The 26,265-nt window shown below is 37.1% G+C and overlaps 1 protein-coding gene across 2 annotated transcripts; it reads right to left on the minus strand.

Annotated features, from left to right (window-relative positions):
• Positions 1 to 484: 484 nt before the first annotated feature.
• On the minus strand, positions 485 to 25,757 carry UBE2E2 (ubiquitin conjugating enzyme E2 E2). 2 transcript variants are annotated; one of them, XM_031935265.1, is made up of 4 exons: positions 25,503 to 25,757; positions 19,910 to 20,093; positions 11,337 to 11,387; positions 485 to 2,808 (listed from the first exon to the last, which is right to left on the minus strand). In XM_031935265.1, exons 2-4 carry the CDS (start codon positions 20,083 to 20,085, stop codon positions 2,805 to 2,807), a joined length of 231 nt encoding a protein of 76 aa, XP_031791125.1. In that variant the 5' UTR covers positions 20,086 to 20,093; positions 25,503 to 25,757; the 3' UTR covers positions 485 to 2,804. The 2 variants fall into 2 exon arrangements, with proteins under 2 accessions (XP_031791125.1, XP_031791126.1); XM_031935266.1 differs by lacking the exon at positions 25,503 to 25,757 and adding an exon at positions 25,303 to 25,450.
• Between the last annotated feature and the right edge of the window lie 508 nt (positions 25,758 to 26,265).

Raw genomic sequence — 26,265 nt, forward strand, 5'->3', positions numbered from 1 at the left:
AAAAAATTTTATTTCTTTGCAATACAGCTTAGGTGATTAATTTTAAATCAATGAGCATAATAATCACTGTAAAGAAATTTGGATACATGAAAGAATACAGTTTCAGGATATCTTAAAAGATAAAAGGGGTATGGGAATTAAAATATTACATGTTGGAGGGTAACATGACACTTCCTTCCTATCTCTAAAGTGAAACAATAACTAGTTATAAAGCTGGGCAAACTAAATAATAAAATGTTCTGTTGCTATTATAAAATACAGTCCCAGTGTGATCATTTAATATATACTTTTCAGACACATTATTTTATTGTTCTTAAAGCAGTAAAGAATTTTAAAAAAATTAAAAGACCAGAAGTAATGGACACTAAACTCACTTTACCATTCAACATTTTCTTTTATTAGCAAATAAATACTTTTAAAACTATGATTAAAGGCAGACTTAAACAATAACATTTTGAAATAACAAAGCAAAGAATTTTTCTGGTGGTGATTTTATTGAGACAGTTATGTCTTCCCTTAATACCGTTTTGAAGTACAGGTACATGACAGCAAACAACTATACATAAAGTTCCCCATTTGAAATAACAAGCAGCCAGCCTTTTAAAGTTCTATGCTGGTTGTACCTCAGGTGAAAAGTCAGCCTCAAGGTAAAGGCAAAAAGAAAATATACTCTTGGCAGTAATGAAGGGGCTCATTTTAAAAATTATAAAAGAAAGTACAGAAATGAGAATATAAACAAGCTTCAAACTTGAAATTTTGAACTGCCAATGGAACATAAGGTAAGACCATGCTCTCTCACTCTCTCTCACACAGTACACATACTCCAACTCTGCAGCTATCCTACCTGCAGGTGCTACTCCATTCTTGCTAACTGTTCCAGTCACTTAGTACACGTATTTCTAATGTCATTTAAAGTTTTTTTGTCTTCAAAAAGTCTATCCAAAACCAGTCAACACTGTAGCAACTGAGTCAAGAACTCACAGGATTGAATTAAAAATATTCCTCATTACCTGTTTTAGATAAAGGAAGAAGGGATGGATACAAATAATTCAGTACCCTAAATAAATAACATAGGTCCTCAATGTATATTTAAATTTTATCATGTTAATGACTCCTCTTAAAAACTATGCCAGCATTTTGCTAACCAATACACATTCACATAAACTTTCAGTTATTCATATTGTACGTTTACCAATAATATGCCTCCCTCCAAAAGACTCTGAGCTGGCTTACAAAAATGTATGTAGTATGAAAGTACAAATGAAGATATGGATATACAAGAGGGAAAAGGGTAGAAAAACAAAAATACAACCAGAGAGTTGAGGTTTCCATACAAAATGCAATTAATTACTAACACTGAGGAGCAAATAAGGCTATGAGTTTCCAGGCAGCCAAACTAAACAAAAAGGGATGTATTATCAATTTTAAAATCTGTAGAGGCCATAAATAGAGACAAATCTGTTTCTGCCAATAGTATCACCATTCTAGTCTACAAATATTACACTCTTTAAAGTCATCCTTGACATCATTAACTTTGTTTCTCAAAACCACACCATCAACAAGGTGGGCCAGTCCAAAAATGTCTCCCATTTCCACTGTTTTTTTTTTTTTTTTTTTGGTCTTCCTAGTATCACATCACCAGGTCTTATATACCTTGAACCTATATTAATGCAACACTTTTCTTACTGGATTCCCAAACTCTTTATATCTTTCTCTACTCCATATTACAAATTAGTTTCTATGACATGATTTTTTTAAATCGAAACTTCAATTTCATTCTCTTTTACTCAGTATTTATACCTCAAACTATAGCAACTGGTAATTTTAACACCCTTCCTAGAAAGTCCTAACAAATCTTACCTCCTACATGGGAAGGAGGGCCAAACTCACTGTCCCAAGAATAACTATACTAAATTCTCCCCTTTTACGTTTCTGCTCCCATTCATTCTCTTACCTAAAGCCAATCCCCATTTCCTTTTACCTTTCCAAATCCCACCCATTCTTCAAAGCCAAGTCCACACCCTTCCTTAAAGATGTTTTCCCAGCTGGGTGCAGTGGCTCACACCTGTAATTCCAACACTTTAGGAAGCTGAGGCAACCTTGAACAAGTTACTTAATCTCAGGAGTTTTAGAGACTGGTTGAAAAGACTAAATGACATCACATACAGAAATCCTTCAAGAGTTAAAAACTGCTGTACAAATATTACAATAACCAGAGAAGAAAAACAGTGACAATAATTAGATTTTGCATTGGTTGTTCCTTGTAGAGATCACACAGACAGACACTGTTTCCAACTTCTGTCTCAATACCTTCCTACTCTATAATTTCAAAAAATACCCCCCCAACACACACTTTCCCTACATACCATTTTAGTTACTATGATATGGAAAATACACTTCTCGGCTGGGCGCAGTGGCTCACACCTGTAAGCCCAGCACTTTAGGAGGCCAAGGAGGGCGGATCACTTGGGGTCAGGAATTCGAGACCAGTCTGGCCAACATGATGAAACCCATCTCTACTGAAAATACAAAATTAGCCAGGCATGGTGGCGTACGCCTGTAGTCCCAGCTACTCAGGAGGCTGAGGCAGGATAATTGCTTCAACCTGAAAGGTGGAGGTCACAGTGGGCCAAGATGGTGCCACTGTACTCCAGTCTGGGCAACAGAGAAAGACTCTGTCTCAAAAAAACAACCACTACCACCTAAAAAAACCACACTTTCCTCTATAAAATGGCTCCCATGATTAGTAAAATGACACAGTTTATGTCCACTCACAGCCTCTTCCCATTTCCGCTGGGAATGCCTTACCTAATGAGTTAAGACAATGAAAAAAGTAAACCAATTGGAAGACTTACACTTTCTGATTCAAAACTCAGTAAAGCTATAGTAATCAAGACAGTATGCTACTGGCATAAGAAGGGACATACAGACCAATGGAACCAAATTGAGAGTTCGGCAATAAATCTTCACATTTATGATCCACTGATTTCCAACAAGGGTATCAAGATAATTCAATGTGAAAAACAGTCTTTTCAACAAGTGGTGCTGGGACACTGGGTCTACACGAGCCAAAAGGAAAGAAATTGGACCCTAATCTCATACCACATACAAAAATTAACTGAAAAAGGATCAAAACCAAAATGTAAAAACTAAAACTATAAAATTCTTAGAAAAAATACAGACATAAATATTTGTGGCCTTGGATTAGGCAATGGTTTCTAAGATATGACACCAAACGCACAAACAACAAAAGAAAAAACAGATATTTAGACTTCATAAAAAGCAAAAACTTCTATGTTTCAAAGGTCACTATCAAAAAAGTAAAAAAAAAAAATCCACAGACTGGAGGAAGATATTTGCAAATTATATATCTGATGTACAGGACTTGTATCCAAAATACATTTTTAAAAAACTCTTACAATTCAACAACAAAAAGACATTAAAAAATAGAGCAGGATTTGAACTAACATTTCTCCAAAGAAGACATACAAATGGACAATAAGCACATGAAAAGATGCTCATCCATCATCCATCAGAAAAATGCAAATCAATACCACAACAAAATACCACTTCGTATCTACTAGGATAGCTATCGTTAAAAAAATAAAAAAAGGGGAGGGGGCAACAATAAGTGCTGCCAAGCTTGTAGAGAAAAATTGGGCCCTCAAACACTGCTGGCAGGAAACACAGACTTAGTATATAACCCAGCAATTCCACTCCTAGGTATACACCAAAGAGAAATGAAAACAAATGGCTACCCAAAAACCTGTACATAAACGTTCATAACAGGATTATTCATAGTAGCAAAAAAGTGGAAACAATAGAAATATCCATCAATTGATGAGTAGAAAAATACAATGTGGTATATCCATAAAAATGCAAGTTTATTTGGTAACAAGCAGGAATAAAGGCCAGAGGAATTAGGCAAGAGAAAAGAAATAAAGGGCATCCAAACTGTAAAGGAAAAAGCCAAATTAGCCTTGTTCTCAGATTACATGATGTCAAAACCTAAAGGCTCTACCAAAAATACACTGTTAGAACTGTCAAGAAATTCAGCAAAGTTGTAGAATGCAAAATCAACACACAAAAATCAGTGGCATTTATATGTACCAACAGCAAATAACCTAAAAAAAAAAAAAAAAAAAATCAAGAAAGCAATCCTATTTACAATAGCTACAAAAATTATAAAACGCCTAGGAATCAATCTAACCAAAGAAATGAAAGATTCATATAAAGAAAACTATAAAACTGATGAAATAAATAGGACACCAAAAAAAGGGAAAGGTATTCCATATTCATGGATTGGAAGAACTATAATAATATTTTTAAAATGACAAGACTACCCAAAGCAATTTACAGATTCAGTATAATCCTTATCAAAATACCAATAACATTCTTCATAGAAACAGTAAAAAAAAAAAAAAAAAAAAAGAAAAGAAAAAAATTTCCTAAAATTTACATGGAACCACAAGACTACATATAGCCAAAGCAATCCTGAGCAAAAAGAATGAAGCTGGAGGCATTACATTACCTGATTTCAAAATTTATTACAAAGCTATAGGAATAAAAACAGCATGGTAGTGGCATAAAAACAGACACATGGATCAATGAAACAGATGAGAGAACCCAGGTATAAAGCCATGCATTTACAGCTACCTCATCTTTGACAAAGGCATCAAGAACATGCAATGGGAAAAGGAGAGTCTTTTCAATAAATGGTGCTGGGAAAACTGGATAACTATATATGAAGAATGAAACTACACCCCTATCTCTCACCATACACAAAAAAATCAAACCAAAATGGATTAAAGACTTGAATCTAAGACCGAAACACTACAACCCAATGGTCTGGGCAAAGACTTCTTGTGTAAGATCTCAAAAGCACAGGCAACCAAAGCAAAAATAGACAACTGGGATTACATCAACCTAAAAAGCTTATGCACAGTAAAGGAAACAATCAACAAAGTGAAGAGACAACACACAGAATGGGAGAAAATATTTGCAAACTATCTATCTGACAAAGAACAAGGGATTAATAACCAGAATATGTAAAGAGTCCAAACAACTTGACAACAAATTATATATATATATATTATATATATATATATAATCCAATTTAAAATAGGCAAAAGGGCCAAGCACAGTAGCTCATGCCTGTAATACCAGCACTTTGGGAGGCCGAGGCAGGAGCATCACCTGAGGTCAGGAGTTCGAGACCAGCCTGGCCAACATGGTGAAACCCCGTCTCTACTCAGAATACAAAAATTAGCCAAGTGTGGTGGTACGCGCCTGTAATCCCAGTTATTCAGGAGGCTGAGGCAGGAGAATCACTTGAACCTTGGAGGCGGTGGTTGCAGTGCACCAAGATTGCACCACTACACTCCAGCCTGGGTGACACAGTGAGACTCCATCTCAAAAAAAAAAAAAAAGAAAAAAAACATCAGCCAAGCGTGGTGGCATGTGCCTGTAGTCCCAGCTACACAGGAGGCTGAAGCAGGAGAATCACTTTAACCCAGAAGGTAGAGGTTGCAGTGAGCTGAGATCACGCCACTGCACTCCGGCCTGGGCGACAGAGAGACAAAACTCAAAAAAAAAAAAAAAAGGGGGGGGGGCGCAAAAGATGTAAACAGACATTTCTCAAAAGAAGACCGACCCACAAATGGCCAAAGCATACATTAAAAAATGTTCAACATTGCTACAATGCAATATTATCTCACTGTAGTTAAAATAGCTTAGATCAAACAGACAAGCAATAATAGATGCTGGCAAGGATGTGGAGAAAGGGGAATGCTCGTACATTGTTGTTGGGATGTAAATTAATACAGCCACTATGGAGAATAGTACAGAGGTTACTCAAAAAATGAAAAACAGAACTTCCACATGATCCAGCAATTCCTATACTGGGTATATGTATTAGTCCCATTTTCACGCTGCCAATAAAGACATACCTGAGCCTGGGCAATTTACAAAAGAAAGAAGTTTAATGGACTCACAGTTCCACCTGGCTTGAGATGCCTCACAATTATGGTGAAGGTGAAAGGTATGTATCACATGATGGCAGACAAGAGAAGAATGAGAGCCAAGTAAAAGGGGTTTCCCTTTATAAAACCATCAGCTCTCGTGAGACTTACTCATTACCACGAGAACAGTATGGGGGATACCGCCCCCATGATTCAATTATCTCCCATCAGTCCCACTACACGTGGCAATTATGGGAGTTACAATTCAAAATGAGATTTGTGTGGGGACACTGCCAAACCATATCAGTATACCTCAAAAAGAAAGGAGATTAATGTATCAAAGAGATATCTGCAACTCCATGTTTACCCAAGTACCATTCACAATAGCCAAAATACGGAACCAACCTAAGTGCCCATTAACAGATGAATGAATAAAGAAACTGTGGTATATACACACAATGGAATATTTAATTCAACCATAAAAAAGAATGAAATCCTGTCATGTGCAGCAATATAGATGAAACCACAGGCAAAGGTTAAGTGAAACAAGCCAAGCAAAGAATGACAAATGTCACATGTTCTCACTCTTACATGAGAGCTAAAAATGTAGATCTCAAAAAGAGAGAATAGACTGGTAATTACCAGAGGCCAGGAAGGGGAGTGGGGGGGATGAAGGGGAAAAAAAGAATATAAATATATAAATGTATATTCACTGAACTTTTACACTAAAAATGGTAAAGATGGTAAATCACGTAGGTATATTTTACCTCAATTAAAAATATTTTTAAAAAAGAAGTACTAGGGTAATCAAGTTCGAGACCAGCCTGGCCAACATGGTGAAACCCCGTCTCTACTAAAAATTAAAAAATTAGCGGGTATGGTGGTAATCCCAGCTACTCAGGAAGCTGAGGCAGGAGAATCGCTTGAACCCAGGAGGCGGAGGTTGCAGTGAAACGAGATTGTGCCATTGCACTAAAGCCTGGGCGACGAGCGAAACTCCGTCTTAGGAAAAAAAAAAAAGAAGTACTAGTGCATGCAGCAACATGGATGAACCTTGAAAATATTAAACTTTGTAAAAAAAAATAAAAAATAAAAAAAGCCAAACACAAAAAGCACGTATGATTTCATTTATACAAAATGTCCAGATAAGGCAAACCTATAGAAACAGAAAGTAGACTAATTGCTACCGAAGGCTGGTGGTGAAGGAGTTGGGGGAAAATGGGGAAGGAGTGACTGCTAAAAGGCATGGATTATTTTTTGGGAGTTTTCAAAATATTACAAAATTGACTGTGATGATTACAAAACTCTGTGAGTATGCTAAAAACCTAAAAGTATAAGTGAATTTTACACTTTATGTCTTCGATAAAGCTGTTATCAAATAAAAAGCAGCACCAGTGTTCCATGAGCAGATCCTTGAAACATACAGAAATAAAGTGTAAACTGCTAGTATAACCACATCCTCCTTTTTGGTTTACTTCCTCCTTTTACTTGTTCAATTACTAGACCAAAAATCAAATTCCAATAAATCATTTCATTTTACCTTAGTCTTTTCTTCCAAAAATGAATATTCTCTGTCATTCCCCTGCTCATAAACCTAATGCAAACTTTAGCAAATAGCAGATCATAATAGCATTTGAACAAGTTAGCTTCTCTGTGATACAGGGGAACAAGTTATCCTTTGGATGATGACAATTTTAATTTTAATTTTAATCTGGAGATTTTCTGGCCCACTAGCTGCCAGTTCTCCACTAGCACCGAGGAATTATAAATGAACACACTGACATGCACAGATCTAAGATGTTGCTTTAAGCAATTTGTGAAGAACTGTGAAAGTCACAACCTGTAGTCATTTACAAGGGGCAGTGAATCTACCTGTTAGAGGTCTGCAAGGAGGGAGCAACAATTTGATCCACTCTATCCATCTAAGCTGGTATGCAAGGCACCGAGGTAGCAAGCAATTCTAACCAACTGCCCAGCACCTCTAACTCAGCAGTAGTATGAAAACATTTACGGATCAATGGATCTGTGAAGGCCTCAGGATAGAGCCCTTGCAAATGTCATGGGTCAGTTATGTTATCCAACATGAACGTTAAGGCCAAGAAAAATACCTTCCACTACTTACAGGAAATACTCTAAGCATAGACCAAATTTCACTCAAATGATGTGCAATTTTCTATGCCGATGGCCCTACAGACTCCATGATTTTTATGAGCAGAAATTTTTTCTTAGCTGTAAATTTTTTTAAAATATTTACCCATTAAACTATGAGTAACGTTTTTAAAAAGAATGACTTATTTAACCCAACTTCAAAAATAAAACTATCTTACTGCATTTTTACTTCAAAGACAACAATAAAGTGAGAAAAAAACTGAAATATGTAGAGGCATATATTTCCTATATGAAAGAATTCAATCTATTAAATCATTTGTGCATGTTCTTTAAAATAATATTTGTTTTTTCAAAACCTGAAAAAAAATTAACCAATACTATATTAGAATAACTTTCTCTAAAAAATGCCTTACATAAAACTTTACACTGAATGCTGCAATTTGGGGTGACTTGATATTCTCAACTTCTTTAACAGATTTGTACAACGCTTAAACACATTCAGTTCCTTCAACATGATTCCAAAAGCAGCTTAACTAGGTATCACATAAGAGATGCACCAAAATTCAGAGGTTCCATCTAACCTGACATACACACAGTATTGGGTTGAACCCAGTCTCTTAATGTTCCCGAAAATAGGATAAACCACACTCTAAATGGAATGTGACAACCACCCACCCCTACCCAGACAACCAATAGAAAAAATCATTCTCCACTCTCTGACTAAACAGGTAAAACCCACAGATGTTCCCTCGCATATAATCTTTACATGTGATAGCAGACTAACAACTACCCAGGGAACCAAAAGGCAGGGTTTTGAGAGACTTGTGTGATAGGAGAGGTAATCCACAAAGGGAGTAGAGTAAGGGGATGCTTTCTTCTGAAATGAGGTATGACTTAACTGATGAAGTAAAGGACTCTGACTTCTGTTAGGCAGGTAACTTTAATTCGCACTATTTTGATAAATTAATCCATTACAGTCATTAGGCCAATGCAGGCAGTGCAGAACTTGTAAAAATCAACCACAAAAGCACTGTTAACTTTAACCAAAAATAAGCCCAACTAACACTATGATCTAACCTCTTTCTGAAGATGGTAACCACATTTTCATTGAAATACAGATGGGCAGATTAACTACAAACCACAATCAAATATTTGACACCAAACAATCCAAAGACCACAGTGATGCACTTAATAAGCACACCAAACATCCATATTAAGTAACACAAGCACACAGAAAATGTAAAACTAGTTAATCAACACTTATCAATCAGCTACAGCACAGAGGATCCTTTGCTTGCCAAAGGGAGTGCCACACGAAGGTAAATAACCTTTCTCTCTGCCTGACCCAGTCCAAGCAACTGTTTTAGAATCAATAAAAGGAGCCAAAGCCACTGTACTGCAAACGTAGCTTCTAAAGCAAACTTATCAGCTGTCCAATCCTCAGCCCACAAGTGAGAATTCTCCTGAAATTCCCATCAGGAAATTAACTAAAGTAGGTATCTTTAGTTACTTCTAATTTTTAAAAATTAAAACCTGTAATAAACATTTTGCTCTATTTATGAAGAGCTTACATATGAACTAGTAATGTTATAATTAACTAAGCTCAAAGACAAAGTAAACCTCCAAATTTCAGATGACACTATAGTTAAATGTTTTTTACCTTTAACAGAACTATGGTTCAATTATTTTATTTAAACAATAATCTTTATATAGTTCCTTTTCTCAGTCATCTAACAGCAAAATTGCAGTCTACATCACGTGATGCTGTATGTGGATTTCATTTATTAAAAATGAGTCTTAAACAAACTTATTAAAACAAAGTTGCTCATTTTACCAATGATTGGGGTTGTCAAAATTTAAGCAAAGAAGTGAATGAATTAAGTTCACTTATTTATCAGTTCAATTGTTCATAAAAAAGGTTACAAAAATAATATATGTAATATATTAAGAGCATGATTTATTTTTTTAAAGATTCAGACCATTAAAACAAATATCCTAAGAAACAAAGGATGTTAGGTTTAATTCAAACTGGAGTTTTTCCACAAATCAATCCACTTACAACCATTGACCACCAAATGCTAAACAATCATCTGCCATCTGAAACAGCTTGATGTAATACGGTCGTAAGAGTGACAAAAAGTCTTATGTTAAACAGTTTTACTTAACAAAGACATATTTGTTCTATTCGAGTGAAACATTCTTTGAATATTATTACTGTAAGTTTATAAACTGTATATGATTCATTTAAAGAACCATATTAGATTCACCACAAAGTAAGTCCTATTAGAATTTTTCCTACACAAAATAGTTGTCAACTAGCCAACTATCAATATAGCCATATGCAAAATTTTCACTTTCATTAATTCTCACCATTGTTATCTTTGTTTTTACATAAAAGTAAGATCAGTGAAGTCAGATATCATACCAAGCAATAAATTCTACCTGCATTCAATGTTGGGAAGATTTTTATTTAATCTGCCCTTCCACCTTCAATGCATAAGATTATCATTTTAAACCAGAAAAACTCCAGGTTGGCCTGGTTCCAACGTTGACCTCATCTCAAAACAGAAATAAGTGTCTTAAAAATAATCAGTCATCTTCTAACCACTGCTCCAGACCCAAGGCAGTAGCTTAAAGTAAGAGGTTATTTTTCTCCTCTTTGTCCATGTATCTGTATAACATTAACCATTTCCAGGTAAGCACTTTTCTTTCCTAAAAGTAAACACTGACCAGAAAATTCAGGGTCATGATCATAAAGGGAGAGACAGTTTTACATTTAACATCATTGCCTCAAATCACCCAATCTCACCTAGTCACAACCAATGACCACAGTAACGTAATCCATGAAGAAATACTATTTAATGCGTCTGCACTTTTAAAAATCAAATTCCAACAAGATAACAAAAATTACAACATAGCAAATATTTTAGCCATGCTATTATTCTATCATTAAAAAACCACTTAAGGCCCTAACACCTCTTCCACTAAAAGGTAATTGTATTTGTTACCCTATAATTTCATTGTCTTATTGTTACCGCATTACACTACTTCTGGCAACTCCGTTCTACCACTACAAACATACTTGCTGAACATTCCATTTCCGCATAGAGATGACAAAAACCACTATCTTCCATAGTCACTTAAGTTCAAACAACAATGATGTGTTTACTAATTAATCAGATTACAACAACAGTTGCACATAAAACCAACAGTTCAAATGTACCTTCCACAAAAGATACAAGTAAATAAAAAACCATAAGTACTTACCTACAGTTGGGAGGAGGGTCCAATGTAATTTCTGCAAGTTCCTTCTGAATTCTTTAAAATAAAGACAAAGAACATTATGTTAAAAATATCCTCACTCTTAACAATTTATTTCATTAAAACATTATGTTTTAATAATACTTCCCTTTGGTATATTAGTTTGAAATACTAATACTGTGTAAAGCATCACATCCAACAATAAAGTAGCAATTTCCGCCAGGGTTTTGAGGATGCATCTAAAAGATGACTCCATCAGTACATGCAACCTGTGGAAGGAACACTGTGACTTCACTGAACCACTGACAGCACTAATTAACATTTCTAAAGCTGGAAATTTCTGCCACACCATTCATGGGTCATTCTAACTTCTGTTTTGTATTAGAGCATTCCCATACAGGATGGAAAGCTGATATTAAGTTAAATTCAAGCATCCTGACTGATAGAATCAAATGGTGAAGAAAAGATTCAGGATCTCATTCCAACACCTGAAACTGCCATCAAGACGCATATGGTATTCCTTCCTGGCGCCTCTAATTTGGAGCAAGTTGGGACTTCGACGTTTAACACTATTTCATCGGCTAGAACTATCCTAATATTACATAAGCAATTAAATCATTTCATGAGCTTCATGCCAAAAAAAAATTTTTAAGCCTGCTCTAACTATCCTCATGTGTTACATTCTAGTTTTATTTTTAACTGCATCTAACATCCTATGTACGTATAAAAAGGCTGAAAGTGCGCCACTGTTTTCTAAGACTATACTTAGCAATTCCTTAACTATCATTCATACCTTATTAAATGTAGGCTTTGCTAAATCAAATACCAAAATATTCTCAAAACCGTTTCTTCTCCTTTGCCTTGGTTTTTAAATATGGGGTTATTAACAGCTGGATGCCTGTTGTCTGGTAATTATTGTGACAGTATATGGATAATAACTGATTAAAGTATCTTTAAAAAACAAAACAAGAATTTGAGCAAAAATATTTACACTCAAGCAATTTCATTCTACTTCTTTTTCAAGACAACAAACTGCTAGAATAAACGGGACCCCTCCAATAGAACTGGTATCAACTTCCCGAAGGAACTGCATGCTACTGATACAATTTTCACTTTTCTAAACCATGTGATTCAAGGTTGGTGAGGCATTATGAATCAGAGGACGGCTAAGAAATTCAAAGTCAAAGAAAATTTCATTGTAATTCTGCTAGGCCATTAAATTGAGTCCCTGGGCAAGAACACTGCTCATACATGCTTGCTTTCTCTCCCTGTGCCTCAGTTTTCTGTCCTGTAAAATAGAGGTTAACTAGAATAAACTCCTGATCTCTTTTAACACACTGTAACTTCCTTCTAATATGGATTCTGTGATATATTTATATGCATACAAAGTACATATTGCCTGTATTTAAATGACAATAAGCTCAAAGATTTGATACAGGAGAACACATTTTATGGATTTCATACAAAAGTATACAACAGACACTTCAAAATTAAATGGCTAAGTCCAGGTTAAAGATGGCAAACTAGGCACACACACTTTCACCTCTCACTCATTCAGGACCACTCATTCAGGGTGGGAAAGGGAAATGCAGAAAATGCAAAAAAGGAATAAACACCAAAGAGAAGGGTGGTGGTCACCAATGAGTGAGAAATTTCAATATATCTCTGCAAGACAAAACAAATGGGTGTAAATCAAACAGGCTGAGACAGGCAAGAGGGGGCTACAGGTGTATACAGATAAAATAGACTACAAAAGGGGACATAGGGGGAAGTAATCAGAAATCCCAGAAGGAAGAAAAACTGCATAAGAAAGTCACAGATGAAATATGAAGCAAACTAAAATGTAAAATAACTTTAATTAAGCATCAGACATTGGGAGTAAGGTGGGGAGAGAAAGATTTGATCTATTTTGCCTAAATGCTATGACTCATTGAGAAGCCCAGAGATCATGACACTGGACTTGTAGTTAATCTAATCCTAATATGCTGTTTGGTCTGGCATTTAATGTTTACACTTATAATAAACGTACAATTTATTGGTCTTTTACTTACAGACAAAGCATAGAAGACTGGTTGTTGGTTGCACTGTACAAAGTAAATGTTATTAACCTTGAAGATGTAAAATTAAGTGTAGCTAATATAAACCAGCTAAAAGTGGATGGAGAAGATATTATCCCCAATTTACAAAGTAGAGAATAAAAAACATGTTATTTGTAGGAATAAGAAATAGAAGCTTAAATATATATTTTTAGAGTATAAAGGCAACAAATAATCTTTTTAAAAATTTTTAACTATCATTAACTGGGAGGAAGGAAAAGAAAGGAAGAACAGATAAGCAAACTAAATCCTCATATTTCAGAGCAGGGAATCAAAAGATATTACTTCAATTAACAAGTCAATGAGAAATAAGTGTATTATTTAGAGTTGTACAGAAATCCAACAGAAGGAATAAGACCAAAGACAGCTAAACAGTCTGCTTCAAGGGAATGGAATTGGGAGAATTAGGGGCAGGGGATGGATAAAAAAAAACTGTTACTTTTCATTAAAAAAAAATCTATGTACTGTTTATTATCAGAAACATGAACAACTTTTAAAAACTGTTTTTAAACTAAGAGAACCAAAAGAATAATCATTATAAAAAGCATGCTTAAGCTGTCAAAAAAAAAAACTATTTTTAACATAAAAAAACTTCTTTGCAATTTTCAAACAACACATCTTGCTTTATATTTATACTGCCCTTTAGATTTTTAAAAAACAAAACAAAAAACTCATAAATTCTGGGCCAGGCTCAGTACTGGTGGCTATGCCTGTAATCCCTGGGCTTTGGGAGGCAGACGCAGGAGGATCACTTGAGGCCAGAAATTGGAGACCAACCTGCACAACACAGTGAGACTCCTTCTCTACAAAAAATTTGGGAAACTGTTGGTCATGGTGGTGTGTGCTTATAGTCCCAGTTACTCAGGAGGCCAAGGCAGGAGGATCACTTGAGCCCAGGAATTTGAGGCCACAGTGATCTATGATCATACCACATACTCCAGCCTGGGCAAGAGTAAGACCCTGTCTCTAAGGGAAAAAAAATTGATATATCATAATTTGCTGTCATATAGTTCTATACAAAAGTTGAACTCCAGATCCCTATAATTCTAAGTCTCTATTATTCAATATAAAAAGCAATTTGCTGATGAATTCAACAAGTCTGAGCAGTGAGTCAATAATATTATAATATATTTTGAGCCACTGTTACCTAAAATGGTTGTATTTCTCTTGACAGAAAAGATTATACTAAGAATTGCTATTTAAACGGTTGTAAGATGTCCTGCTGTTTTCAATGACAGCAATTCAGTTCTATCTCAAAAGTTGTGATCATGGTATGTATTAAGTTTCTCAGCCTTGACAAGTGGGGATAAGGAAGGTACCTATTTCAGGCACTGTCTCTTAGGGTGAAGAAAAATGAAAAGTATCAATAATTCACATTTACAATGTACCTTTCCCATGATGATCTTTTACCATTAAAAGTGATCCGGTAAATCTCACAGAATTCTCTAAGTATCTGTTTTATCAGTTCCCATTTAAAAGACAAGGAAAACTAAGGCTAATTATTTTATACTGGTAAGGTGAAAGATGGAGAACTATTATCTTGGTAAGTCAAACAAAAAGACTTTCCTCATCAGAACTTTTAAGACAAAATTATTTTACACAAAAATCACCTGGACAATTGCCTAAATTTCCAATTTCCATAAGGCAGTGCCACCTCTTAAGCTAGTGTGATACAGAAGTCAGCAACTGCCCATTGTTACTGAGACAAGTCACAAGCAACACACAAATTAAATTTCAGTGTATATTACTCTACCTTATACCTTAACTGTTTCAGGAATGAATGATAAGAGTACAATAAGAGTACTGTGTAGGATTGTTATTTGCTTTAAAAAAATAGCAGGGGAGGGGAATCATAACAATCATGATTCATTCAGACTTAAATGAAGAATATGGTACCAAAATTATACAGAACAGAGAGGATATGAAACTCTTATTTTAACATCAATATATTGGAAAAGGGGTTCAGAAAAATGAAGCAGTGTATATGTACTAACATGTTTAAAACACACACACACATTTCTTGGGTTAAAGAAAATTCAAAAATTTACTCAGAGTCAAGTAGAACATGAATGTGTGGATATGTAGATTTGCAAAGTAATTTCTTAGCAGGAATTTTTTAAAAACCCTTCATCTCATCTAGATAACTTTCTATATTCCCTTACAGACTACAATCCTCAGTCAACCTAAAAACCGTCTATTCTAATCAATTGAATCACCTAGCAAAAACCTTCCAAAATGACCTTATTCTCAAGAAAGCGTCATGCAACTAATAATTAAAATTTTTTAAATGTCAAAGCAATCTTTAGAAAACACACTGCCATAGCAAATAAGAAGTCTAGCGTTTCATTCTGGATGGTGGTAAATACTACATACATATGATTCTAAAAGATCATTGATTTTAAGTCACACCATCAATAATTGTGCACATAAATTTTAAGATGTGTCCCAATTTCAGAAACATTAAAAAGTTTTAAAATGTGCATTTAGAATGAATAAAATACAGTAATTACAAAAGATTATCTGTAAAAGTACTATTTCGTTCTCATGTGGAAAACAAACTTACAAGAGCCCATAAGATAAAAGTTCAAACTGGAATACAGTGGAATCAATTTTTCAACCTAACAAAAATTTAGAGTCTGAAACCAAAAACTACACCTCGAATAGTATCATATTGAGTGTCCAAAAATAAAATCACCATGTCTACTCTGAACAAAGTTAATTTAGAATAAATATGATTTAAAATTCACATTTACAGATGTATCAACCCATAAAAGAAGCAGAATAAATTCAATGAAGATCTCAAAATAGATGTTTTATTGAACTGACTAGTCAATTTAATCAAAATAATCTAAATCTGTCACTGCAGATATAGTCCAACTACAGACTTGCAAATATAACAAGAGTGATATAGACATATCAAGAGAACAGACTGTGATAAGAGCATGACAATTTTTTAAGAAACAAACTCTTGCCAAAGAAAAGCAAAAATGCATATAAGATGTAACTGTAATCTTTCCTCCTAACTCTGAGACAGAAATTAATTTCTACTACTGTTTAAATACCCACTTAAATGTTTTCTGTATTATATATCACTATTCTGTAATATCACAAATGAGATTTTTCAAATCATATTTCTGTATCAGCTTATTAATTCTATAATTACTGCATTACAGCAATTATTAATAGTACATTTCATATAACTGAGCACCTACGTGCAAGCACTTTCCTAAGTTACTACAAAATGTATTTAATTACGGCATCTGAGTATTTCTAGTTTAACATCACTAAGGCCTCCAAGGTTAATATATACCTCATTTTTCCAAAGTCTGTACCAAACAGACTTGGAAAACATCATTGCAGACTTTAACTGACATAAAGTCTATTAGTGACAGCATCAGTTTATGAGAGCTTACTATGTGCCGAATCAATGCTTTATCACATTTAGTTCTCACAAGAACCTTGTGAACAGTGTACCATTATCATCTTCCTCCTATGAAAGAAGAAATTGAGGCTTTCAGCTGTTAAATTATACATCAGGATCGCAGAGGCTAGGCACAGTAGCTCATGCCTGTAATTCCAACACTTTGAGAGACCAAGGCAGGAGGATCGCTTGCAACCATGAGTTCAAGGCCAGCCTGGGCAACACAGCGAGACTCTCGTCCCTACAAAAAATACATTAAAAATTTAGCCTGGTGTGGTGACACACCTATGTAATCCCAGCTACTTGGGAGGCTGAGGCAGGAGGATTGAATGAGCCCAGGAGTTGGAGATCATACCACTGTACTCCAGCCTGGGTGACAGAGCAAGACTCTGCCAAAAAGAGAAGGAAAGGGAAAGGGAAAGGGAAAGGAAAAGGGAAAGGGAAGGAAAGGAAAGGAAAGAAAGGAAGAAACAAAGGAAGGAAGGAAGGAAGGAAGGAAGGAAGGAAGGAAGGAAGGAAGAAAAAAAAAGAAAGAAAGAAAAGACCACAGAGCTACAGCTACTAAATGCAAGAACCTAGATTCAAACGTAGATCCCATCTTTAGAGTTCAAGCTCTTCAATGCTACTCTTTCTCATAAAATGACACTATTTGGGAAAGACTTCTCATCTGAATAAAAATGATTATCAACAAAAGAGTGTGAAATAAAATTTATGCTGAAACTACCTCTAACTTTTAATCTGAACACACTAGTACTAAGATCCTAATATCCATGGAAAATCTGATCCCTAAAATAAGCTCAGGGTTCCAAGGCAACCAGTAAGTAAATATTGTGACTGTACTCTGCTAGGCACTGTGGATATGACAGTGAACTTAAAAGATGCGGGGTCCTCTGCTCTCATAATTTCCAATTTTTTTCCTAAGTTAAGCAGAAATGGCAAAGAACCAATAACTTCCCTATCAGCTGAATTGGAGGAAGAGAGAGGGGAAAATAAGTTTTTTTTTTAATTAAAAAATTAGTAGCAAAGCCACATTTTTATATTTAAAATAAATAGTAAATAATTACATCACTTCATACAGTGGCACCCGAAAACCAACTGAAGATCTTTCTAGAGGAAGATCATGAACCACAATTTGATAATCACAGATTCCCAAGAATTTGCCAATGGAGGGATTCTTTCAGCCAGGAAGCAACTCAAAAGAGACTTCTTACCTTCACCAACGCAACACAACCACTTACTATTTACTGCCAATCAGGCACTGTCCTGTGCTCTGTACATACACTATCACTAAACTAGGTTTTATCTCCTATGTACAGAGCAGAAAAATATCTTCCATATTTTTCCCTCATGAAATCTATCATTAGGTTTGAATAATCTGTACTTTCTACATATAGTGTAGTAAAATAAAGATGACCCATGTACTTGAAAAACTCATGTTCACACATAAAGCAGTACATCTTTCATAAGCAGAATTTGGTCTTTGGTATATCATGCAAGAAATATGATTTTAAGGTATATTATAGTGGTGCTCCCAGTTAGGGGAAAAGGCAGAGCCTCACCACAACAGGTGACTTTGCTAACTAGCAATCACAGAATAAAACGCAGGCCCAGCAGAACCCTATTCCCCACAGACCTGGCCAACCAATCCTTGCCCTTTTCTGACAAACTGAAAAGGCCCCGTAAAAACCCAATCAGACACTGAGGACTGAATTAGATTTTCCTCATCTACATGGAACTACAATCTGTACCTGAACATCTCCTTCCCACCCACATCGACTTCCTTCTTTCACCTAAATGTTGTATTTTCTCTATTCCTCACTTTTCTTACCCATCCTAACTCCACCCCCCATTTCCCAGGTCACTTCTAAGCAGGTCATTTGTGTTGTGGTCTGGCAACAGAAGGGTCAGCCAGCTGAGTCCCCTGTAATTGTAGTGTGATGGCAAAACAAACTGAACCCTCTTCCTCACCCTAGCATGTTCTAGTATACAGGTCTAAACGTTTAAAGTTCAGGGCTCTCTGACTTTCAAACAGCTCCTTCAACAGAGATCAGCAATACACCCCCATGAAAGGGAAACTGAATACTCTAGTACCTTGGAATAACCACTCACCATCCCTCCAACATCTCTCACTAAGGGGCCTGAGAAGGTTCCTTCCTACTCTGTAGACTGACTAAGCCAAAGGGAAACAAGGTCTACTAGAACATAATAATGGTTTTTTATCTTTGAGAAAGGAGTTCCCCTTAATTCACACCATAAAATAACATATAAAGCTGTAATTCAACATTCAGGCATTCCACTATGCCTAAAAGTTACAGATCGCTTTTATTTATACTTCCTATTTGGGCAATATAAAATATATGAAAACAAAGCAAGAACATAAAATCACAGGATCAGGAAAGACACTACTTTATCTTTCAAATTGTTTTCCAAGGAATATTCTATAATGTAACAATATCAAAACAGATTCCCTCTAAGTCCATTGACATGCCAATCATTTTAAGAGATTGATGTACCAACAGAAGACCATTCGAATACCTACTTTCCAGATCCACCTACTCTCCAGAGAAAGAGAAAAATCTGTATCAAGATGGATCCACTGACTAACGTAATGAAACCAAGAAGCACTTGTTGCTAATGTCGGCATTTCTGACTTTACCAACTGGGAGTAGTGGAAAATAAACTGTCACTCACTCGATAACCACTTCAAAAGATTTCTAATCTCTATTCTGTGTTACAGAACAGAAAAAAAAAATTTATGGTCAAGTAACCATAAAAGAAACCACTGCAATTTTACATGCACGCCCTGTATATGCTTCCCTAATAATACACAAACACACTATGGAAATATATTTTATGAATCTGCCATGCCATTTAACTGACTTTAAATACTGAAGTTCCCTATGGCTAAAACCATGTAAAAGAGATCATCTTGAAGGGGAAAGAAAAATCCACGAAGTTCATGGCCGACAATCCCAGAAAAAAATGACTAAATGCAAGAGAAAAATAGAACTTAAGATGATAAACTGATACCAAAAATAAAAAGATTATAATAACTGAGATACCTTTTAGCACTAGTTGACAATTTAGCAGCAGTTTTGCTGGATATTTTCCCCTCCTTTTTCTTGGGCTGAACTTGTTCTCTTTCTGGTTCTTGCTGAACACTTTCACGTTGATCTCCATCGGAACTTCCTCCACTAGTGCTTGGACTGTCATCAACTCTCTGTGCCTCAGTGGACATTTTAGATCCTGGATTAAAGAATCAAAAATCATTTATTCAGCTGTGAGGAGGACTACAGTAAGCTACCTCCAGAACACAGAGAATGAACCTCAAAGTAAAACAAGTAAATCTCAATATAAAACGGATTAAATTGGTCATTTACAAAACAATGCAGCTTTGGGACTTGCTAAAACTTTTCCTTCATCCATTCAAAATGTACTGTAAAATGAAAACATACAAAATTTATACATGAAACGTTCACAGCAACATTATTCATAATAACCAAAACCGGAAACAACTCAAATATCCACTAACGAATGAATGGATAAACAAAATGTAGTAGTATATTCACATAATGTACTGTTAGCCATAAAAAGGAATGAAATACAGTGTCTACGTGCTACAAAATGGATGAACCTTGAAACATTCTGTAAGTGAAAGAAGTCAGCCACAAAGGACCACAAACTGACTATATAAAATGTCCAGAATAGGCAAATTCATAAACATCAAATTCAGTAGTAAATCTCACGCCTGTAAATCCCAATGTTTTGGGAAGCCCAGGCAGGACCAGCCTGGGCAACACAGCGGGACTCGATCTCTACAAAAAATAAAACTATGATTGATACCACTGCATTCCAGCCTGAGTGACAGAGCAAGACCCTGTCTCAAAAAAATAATAATAATAATAAAAAAATTAAAATGAGTAAGTGGTTGCCAGGGAGTGAGGGGAGAGCAGTGAAGAGTGACTGCTAATGGGTAGGATGCTTCCCTGTGGGGTGATAAAAATGTTCTTAAATAAGATAATGATAATGCTGCTCAATTCTAATAATAAATATTCTAAGAACTACAGAGTTGTACATTTTTAAAGGGTAAATTTTATAGTATGTGAATCACGTATCAATAATGCTGTTACAAAAAATAAGAAAAAAATGACTAAGGGTCTACTCTCTACCAGGCGCTGTGCTAAACCCTTTGGTCCCACAACTGTGAAAAACCTGGACTAGCCAACTTGCTAAGTACAAAAACGAAGGTTAGTACAAATAGTTGTGGGAACAGAAAAACGGGAGGACTCTTTCAAATCCCTATTCAATCAATACATCCTCAGGGCTGGGCTAAAGTTAAAATTCTCCAAACTAGTAAATTGTTTTAAGTAACCTTTGTGATAACAGAAGAACACAGAGGCCTGCATGACTGCATGATTCTAAATAAAAATTGAACCATATGATGGTATCAGCATTGATTCAGCTATATACTAAAGCAACCATATTTCACAAGAGATGGTGAGACACTGAAGAATTTTTTTTTTTTCTTTTCCCCACAGTCTAGCTAAAATATCCCTCAAGGCTTTCAAATTCCCTTTGCTCTGAGTTCAGGCTCCCCAAGCAGCTCTGATTACCAACTCAATTTCCTCAATAGCTTGATATTTAGGTAGCTGTTATAATCTAGACAGCAGACACAAACAATTCCGGTAAGTGAAAAGGACTATCTCAACTGTCATTCTATCATAATCAATTTCTGAGTTTGATGACTATGAATACATCCCTTATGAGCTGACTAGCTTACAGTGTTCTGACAAATCCAGAACTGAACCAACAAAACCCATGGCCAGACTCTAAAAGGTCTTGTGCTTACTACGGTTTTGTCACCTAATAATCACTTTGAGCACTGTATAGCTACCTTCTCAGACACCTCTTTAAAAACAAATACCTATACGTAACAAGTACCATTAACAACAAAAAATATACCTTTAAAAATTAAAGGTACACTGAACAAATTTCTTTTGAAATGGATCCTTTTGATTACTCTTATTCAAATTACGGCTTGAAATAAAACTGTTTCTGATATGATCAATAAGAATAGGTAAAGATACCTCAAATAAAGCAAAATTTTTAATGACTATAATTTAGTCCAAATGGATAGCTATTTGACACTGATAAAAATTCATCACTACTAAAGATTTAACTTGTAGTCTGCTCTAAGCCAAAGCAATGTTGTAACACCGATCTTTAATAGACTGAAATTTTTGTTAAGACAAACCAAAAAGCACTGCCAAAGAATGGAGGCATCACGAAGCAAACAGCCTCAGAGAGTCAAAAGAAAATAGTGAATCCTTTCACTGACACGCCACATACACCACCACCAGCAGCCCTTCAACCCCAACAGCTCCCCATGCCACACAAAAACAGGTCTGCCTCAACAGCTCTGAAACATACAATGGAAAAGTGACTACTTTTCTGCCTATTCTGTAAATGGAGAGCGCCGGTCTCCACAGCTGTGACATCTTTTATGAGCACTAAAGTCACTTAATAGAATACTGAAATTTTATATCAGTATGTTTCACATCTAGCTCTAAAAGTCATAACATATTTCTTGCTTTTTTTCATTTTTATTTTACTCTAAATTCTCATTCTTGGATTTAATATTTTTTTCACCTTACTTCTTTCAGTTAAAATATATCAGAAGTTTAAAACCTTCTAAGTATGTACATAATGGCATGCAGCATGCATCAGAGTGAAAACAAGAACAATCCTCAGGGAAAGGTGCTCAGATACAGCAAAATGCTGCCAGCAATACCTTAAGAAATGTGAAATGAGTGAGAAAACATTTTATGCATTTTAAAACAGGAGCAATCTGTTCCATGATAAATATACGGGAACCTCAATGAAATAATATGCTCTATACTGAGGCTGCAGCGTCAGTTTAATAAACTATGATTTAATAAACTATGCCGAGAGTTTCAGTTGTGTATCACATTCGTTATAAAGCCACACATTCTTCTCAATATTCTTATTTATGTGCATTCACATACTATCGAATGCCATAGTTATATAATTACTTAAAAAGATTGCTCAATGATGTGATCTGAACCATAATCTGAAACCCAAATTTCATAAACTACTGCTGAATATCAGAGGAAGACTAAAGTAAAAATTAGTCTCACTAGAGAACTAATAAAAATACTATTAGAAATTCCCCAGTAGAAGCGTAATTTCTAGTTTCACATTAAGGAAAATAATTATTTCCACTTTCGACTTAAGACACCTATTTCATCCAAATGTTAACCTACAAATGATAAATCCATCTGAGGCCACTGATAACCACTATAGGAACTTTTAGAAATAAAGTTTTCACATCTCTTTTTCAAATATCAATAATAAAAGGAACTTCTCGGTTTGTTTTTTGAATGCTTGCTTACAGAAAACGTATAGAAAAAAAATTATTGTGCCACTCAGGTGCAATGAATTTTTATGAAGAAAAACTAGTGCATAAATCAATTTAATTAGTCATAAGTGTAAAATTGATGTCTTGTCTCTCTAAAGTACAAATGAATAAAAATTTCTGAATTAAAATTCTTTAAACATTATCTTCTAAATTCGCATTTTAAAATTAATTCCTAAACAGTTAATCTGATCTCATTATCTAATCTACAGGGAAGATAAACTTAAATCCCAGGGTTAGAAACAAAGAGCTACTCTCCAATGATATTTTCAAAGATATTGAGATATACAAATTAATATGCTTACTTCGTAACTCAAAGTAAAACTTAATTTTTAAACATAAAATAGGCAGTCCTTCCTAAAACTATGTTAAGAGGCTTACATTCTATTACTTCTTCAACACAAACTGTCTAAGCTTGTATTAGCTATGTACCCTACGTTGTAATTACAGTCCTGGAAATTAGCAACATACAGTGAACGAAACTAACGTGTTCCATAAAAATGAAATGATTTGGCTTGAAATATTACTGACTACATAAAGGCAACTATAGTCATTCCATAAATCCAGCCTACTATCCAGGTAAGCCTTATAACAGTATCTACTAGTATAAAACTGCAAAACCAAGGGTTCATTTGAGCTTTTAAAACAGGAAAGCGTTTAATTCTGTCATACAGATCTTGCTGTCTTCCTACTCATGTTTCTAAACTTTTCTAAAATGTAAAATAAATATGTAGTATATGCACACAGCAATATTCAGCTTTAAATTTAACTGCAAAGACATTTATGCAGAAAATAATAGTGGAACACCTGATTTGGGGATAAAAGGTGCTGCAGGGGAAACAGAATGGGGTATAGCATTATATGAAAACACTCTATCTTCAGCTTCAGCCCACATACAGAACTCCAAAGAGCCAAGGAGCAACCAAATTGCCGTAGTAAAGGCAAATATTTAGATTCACAAAGTGCAGACTGAATTATCACATATCTAGAAACATACTTTTTAAAGAATCAGGGATTAAAAACTAAGAAGAGGGTAAAATCTTTTAGAACCGCGAGATAATTTGAAGGTAAACCTTAGCACTTCCTTTCGTACTTTTAAATGAAAATATTTGAGTAGACTCTCAAGAATACACAATACAAAACGATGAATCTTAGAAAACATGCAAATAGGTCTAAACAGCCACCAAGCACAGGATGATGTCTTTCTAAAGCGGCCTTAATTTCCTTAAGGGAAGATGGATTGGACATCCACGCTTTATCTTCATTAGAAATTGTAAAGGGCAAAAAGATCAAAACATTACGAGAGAGAGGGGAGAAAAGAGGGGGAGAAGTGGAGTGGGGGGAGAAGGGGGAGAGGACAGAGGGAATCCAGTTTCAAACCAGGCCAGTGGGGGCTGCAGAGAAGAGACCAGAGAAAAATGAGCTTCGGTTCCAAACTGTGACAAGCGCCAGGCATCACAAAAGACCAATACAACACACATCCCACACCAGGACACACACAAATACACCCCACAAGGTCTTCTCCGGGCGGGCCACCGGGGTGCGGCGGCGGAGGAGCCAGACCCGGCACTCGCCAGGAGAGACACCATGTGCAGCAATTATGCAATTAGGGAAAATAGCAAAAGATCAAGCCGGGCACTTTCCACCGTGACATTTATCCTGTACTTTTGCAAAGACTTAGTTCCAGGATGCGGCTAGGAGAAGGAAGGCGCTGGGAGGGTGGAGAAGGATGGGGAACTGAGAACGGAAGGGGGTAGAAGGAGGACAGGGAGAGGAGAGGCAGAAGTGGGGGGGATGGGAAGGAGGGGGAGGGGTAGAAAGGGCGAGAAACGGGGGCAGGAGGCTCGCGGGAGGGGGCGCAGGGAACCGGGCCCGGGGAGCGAGGAAGGAGGGAACTAGGACACGAGCGGTGTAAGCAGAGACCTGCGGCGCGGAAGGGAGGTCGGGGGAGTGAGGAGGACGCTAGTGAGAGGGAGGACGCCCGAGGAGGGGAGGCACCCGCGCGGCCCGAGCGAATACCTGAGGGGGGTGTCCGTGCAGGTCGCAGGCTCGAGCCGAAGCCCGGGGAGAGAGCTGCCGACGCGCGAGGGGGAGGGAGACTGGGGAGGCCCCAGGGACGGGATGTCCCCTGCGGACCGTCTAGTCACCGAAAGCCGGACCCACGCACCACGCACCCGACCACGCCTGTCCTCGCCGCGCTCGCGCCCGCCCGGACTCACCCTCAGCGCCGCCGCTGCCGCCGCCCCCGGCCGTTCCAGCACCGGCTCCTGAGGCTGCTGCCCGCGGCTGTCGCTGTGGCTGCTCCAGAGTCCTGGAAAGTGAAGCCACCACCTCCGGGAGCCGCCGCCGCCCGGCCGTCCGCGCGCGCACCCGTGAGTGCGCGTCCCCGCGCACCCGCCTGGGAGAGACCGCGAGAGCGCGAGCCCCACGTCGGCCGTGCGGCGCCGCGCGCCTACCTCCTCCCCCGCCCCTCCTCCTCCGGCGCGCGGCCGCGAGGGGGCGGGGGCGGGCGCGCGCCCGGGCGGGCTGCCCCGCTGGTCGGGAGAGGGGGTGGGGAGGCGGCGTGGAAAAGTAAAGTGACAGCTGGGTCCCGCGCGCAGGCCGGGCTCTGACAGGGGTGGGCGAGGGGCGTCCCACGGGGAAGGAACGACAAGGAGGGAGAGAAGTGGGGGAAACCGAGGCCGACGGGGTGGCTTGAGGGGAGGGGACGCGAGGACCTTGACGGGCACGCGCATTAAAGGGAAATGCCGGCTGCGGGTTGGGGGTTGCCCCAAGACGGTGCAGGCAGTGGGGCGAGGAGGCCTTTCACCCCCATCCACCGCAGCCCTTGACTTCACGCTCGCCTCGAAGCTTTCGCAAAGTAGCTACGGGGACTGACCCTGTTGACACACTAACCCCAACTCGCAGACGCGTGGGGCCCGCATGTACCCAAGACAGGAAAACTTCACGTTGGCCTGGAAAGTTCGCCCAGGCTAAGCCTGA

This window comes from Piliocolobus tephrosceles, chromosome 2 (genome assembly GCF_002776525.5).
Source record: "Piliocolobus tephrosceles isolate RC106 chromosome 2, ASM277652v3, whole genome shotgun sequence".
In the NCBI taxonomy this organism is placed as follows: Eukaryota; Metazoa; Chordata; class Mammalia; order Primates; family Cercopithecidae; genus Piliocolobus; species Piliocolobus tephrosceles.

Excerpts from the sequence above, each read along its gene's own strand:
- UBE2E2 (XM_031935265.1), bottom strand. The coding sequence starts at position 20,085 with ATGTCCACTGAGGCACAGAGAGTTGATGACAGTCCAAGCACTAGTGGA. Across the intron at positions 11,388-19,909 it reads TTGTCAACTAGTGCTAAAAG|AATTCAGAAGGAACTTGCAG; the intron begins GTATCTCAGTTA and ends TTTATTTTAAAG.